The 2,821-nt window shown below is 49.5% G+C and overlaps 1 protein-coding gene across 1 annotated transcript; it reads left to right on the forward strand.

Annotated features, from left to right (window-relative positions):
- Nucleotides 1-6: 6 nt before the first annotated feature.
- On the forward strand, nucleotides 7-2,170 carry LOC104960619 (Alstrom syndrome protein 1 homolog; the record flags this gene model as incomplete). Its single annotated transcript, XM_010788701.1, has 4 exons — nucleotides 7-87; nucleotides 524-1,464; nucleotides 1,608-1,725; nucleotides 1,976-2,170. Coding segments are annotated over exons 1-4 (1,276 nt in total), but the record flags the coding sequence as incomplete, so codon positions are not given.
- Nucleotides 2,171-2,821: the final 651 nt, after the last annotated feature.

Consider the following 2,821-nt stretch of genomic DNA (forward strand, 5'->3'; position numbering starts at 1 on the left):
GAGGAGTTCCCATCAGACACTCAGAGGGGATCTACAGCCGGAGGCCGAAGCCAGGAGGCGTCAAGATGCAGGAGCTCAGACACAGAGGTGAGCTGAACTCCAACATGCACACTCATTGAGTTGTATTGTGTAACAGCATGCCATCTGTCCATCATCTACTAATAAAGACTGTCACTAATTGTTCATTTGTACATTACAAATCAACATTACTAGTGTTTATGTACTAACTGTGTTTGGCAATGCAAACAAAAAAAACTTTTTGAAAAGTGTTGAGAAATGTATTGAGCAAGAATTTGCTCTATATTAGGATGCATCCAGAAAACATTATAGCTCCTTTTACTTTTTACTAACCTAAAGACGTCTAAACTAACATTTATTATAACAATTTATAAAATAAGTTTTTTTTACAGCTTTGTTTTGACTGTTTGTTTGTTCATGAGACACTGATTAATAAATGTATTGTTTAGAAAAAGTGTATTTCCGTAATGCATTCGTAAAACCTGTCATCTCTCTCTCTTCTCAGGTGTATCAGCTGATGGACCCTCACAAACGAAGGAGACTCAAACTCCGAAGCCGTCTCCCCAGGCAACAGCAGCAGCAGCTGCCCCCCCCAGGCTGAGAGACCAGGGGACGAGCCCCCTGCAGTTCCCCAGTTGCGTTCAGCCGGAGCCGAACCGTGTGAGATTTCAGCCTGATGTTGTGGACGTGGACTCCGACACGGCGCTCCATCACCTCACCACCAGCTCTGTCCCTCAGAGAGGAGGGGAGGGTGGCCAGGAGAGGAGGGACTCTCACCTCCGCCCCCCCGCTGGCCCCCCCGCTGGCCCGCAGAGCAGCAGCACTCTGGACCAGCTGTGGGAGAGTTTCTGTGACCGCTGGAGCCCGGAGGAGTCCCGCCCGATCAGCGAGAGAGAGGCTTCGCTGCTGCAGCGCCTCGAACGCCTGTCCCGTCTCATCCACAGCACGAGGGGGAACAACATGTCAGGACTGCAGGAAGGAGAGCAAGGAAGAAGCAGAGAAGATGCTACAGGGAAGGAAAGAACAAAGGATGTCGGTGTAGGTAGTGAGCTCAGAGGAGGCAGAAAGGTTGAAGGTGAACCTCCAGTTCTCCGTCAGGCCTGGACACACAGTCTGCAGGTGGAGGAGACTTCTGTTCCTGCAGAGGACGACTCCTTCACCTGCAGCTCCTCCCAGAGTCCCCACCTGTGTCCTGCAGACAGAGACAAGTCAGAGACGCTGTCCTCCATGTCCGGCTCAGGCTCCATGTCCACTGTGGACACGGCGCGGCTGGTCCGAGCCTTCGGGGCACACCGAGTCCAAAGCCTGAAGACGAGCTCCGGCCTCAGGAGACTGTACAGCGCCATCGACAAGCAGAAAGAAGGGAGGGAGCCGAGGAGAGGGGGGGGCAGAGAGCCGCATCACACCTCCACGCTGTCAGAGACCACCGGCACCGACGAGTCCACAGTAAGGGCATATATCATCTCATGTATTGCTGTAGTAGGGCTCATTTAGGGACGGATGTATAAGAATAAATGTTTATAAATCAAGACCTTTTTTTGGTTGTCACCATTCCATTGGAATTCATTTGTAACTGCGTTGGTCTTCAGGTTGCTCCTGATTCTGCGTCTTCAACCAGCACGTACACCCTGCCCTCCCCCCGCGGCCCCTCCAGGACCCTGGCAGCCAAGAAGGCTGTTAGGGTCGTGAGCAGAGGCATCCAGACAGGTCAGTGCAGCTAGAGGCTTTTCTACACTCATTTTGTACTTTTCTTACGTTTTGGTGTGTGTTGAAAAATATCACTCGTCACCGGCTTCAGTATCAGGATACATGTATTTATCATTCAGTATTTTCTCAACACTGTGTCTTTTTGTTTCCTATCACTTTTATCCGTATCTTATATTTGTGAAAACAGGCAGAGCACATCATTGAGTGAAGCTTCAAACCACTCAGTCCAGCCCTAACTCTCTTTCCTCAGGTGACCTAGAGATTGTCAGCAATGGGACTCGACGACACACCAGAGACGTTGGAACCACTTTCCCTTCCCCTGGTGAAGCCCGAACATCTTCCTCATCCAGCTTAGATAGAGGAGGAGGAGGAGGAGGAGGGAGGAGTCAGGGGTCACAAAAACAGAGGAAGAGCAAGAGAAGCCCGCCGAAGAGCTACCCCGAAGGTACAGTGCGTCAGAATACATGTGAGGAATGTCTGTATACTGTGTTTAGTGAAGAAGTGTGCAGCTAGATGGTCTTTATTAGGCGCTTTCACACCGCAGTACTTTTCCCACAAAGGTTCATGAGAACTTAGTTCATGAGAACTCTTTAGTTCTGATGAACTAAGTACAGATCGCGTTCACACCGGAATAAGTTCCTGGGGAAGAATTAGTCAAATGAAGCCGCTGACGTCACTTCTTCTTCTTCTGCTTTGGGTTTACTGGCAGGCCGCAAACAACTTCACGGCGTATACTGCCGCCCAAAATCCCCGGCCGGAAGTCCCCGGAGTTGGGGACTGGCTTCAGTAGAAGCTGCTGGGACTCCCAGGGACGGAAAAGGGGGTGAAAAGGTTCCCATGAACTCATTTTAGTTCCAGCTCTTTTTGTTGTGAACGTGACATTTCGGAACTATATCGGAACTAAAGTGGGAAAAGTACTGCGGTGTGAACGTGCATAATGGTGCATGAATAAAGAGTGTGGGAAACTTCTGATGGTATTTATGACCATATAAAAAAGCAATTATGTTAAGGGGAGAAAGACTTTCAAACACGCTCATGATGGTGGGAATAGAGTAATCTACTCTGCTGAACTGCACACATCCCTCATACTATACTA

The sequence above is a fragment of the Notothenia coriiceps genome, unplaced genomic scaffold (assembly GCF_000735185.1).
Source record: "Notothenia coriiceps isolate Sejong01 unplaced genomic scaffold, NC01 NC01_scaffold00032091, whole genome shotgun sequence".
NCBI lineage: Eukaryota > Metazoa > Chordata > Actinopteri > Perciformes > Nototheniidae > Notothenia > Notothenia coriiceps.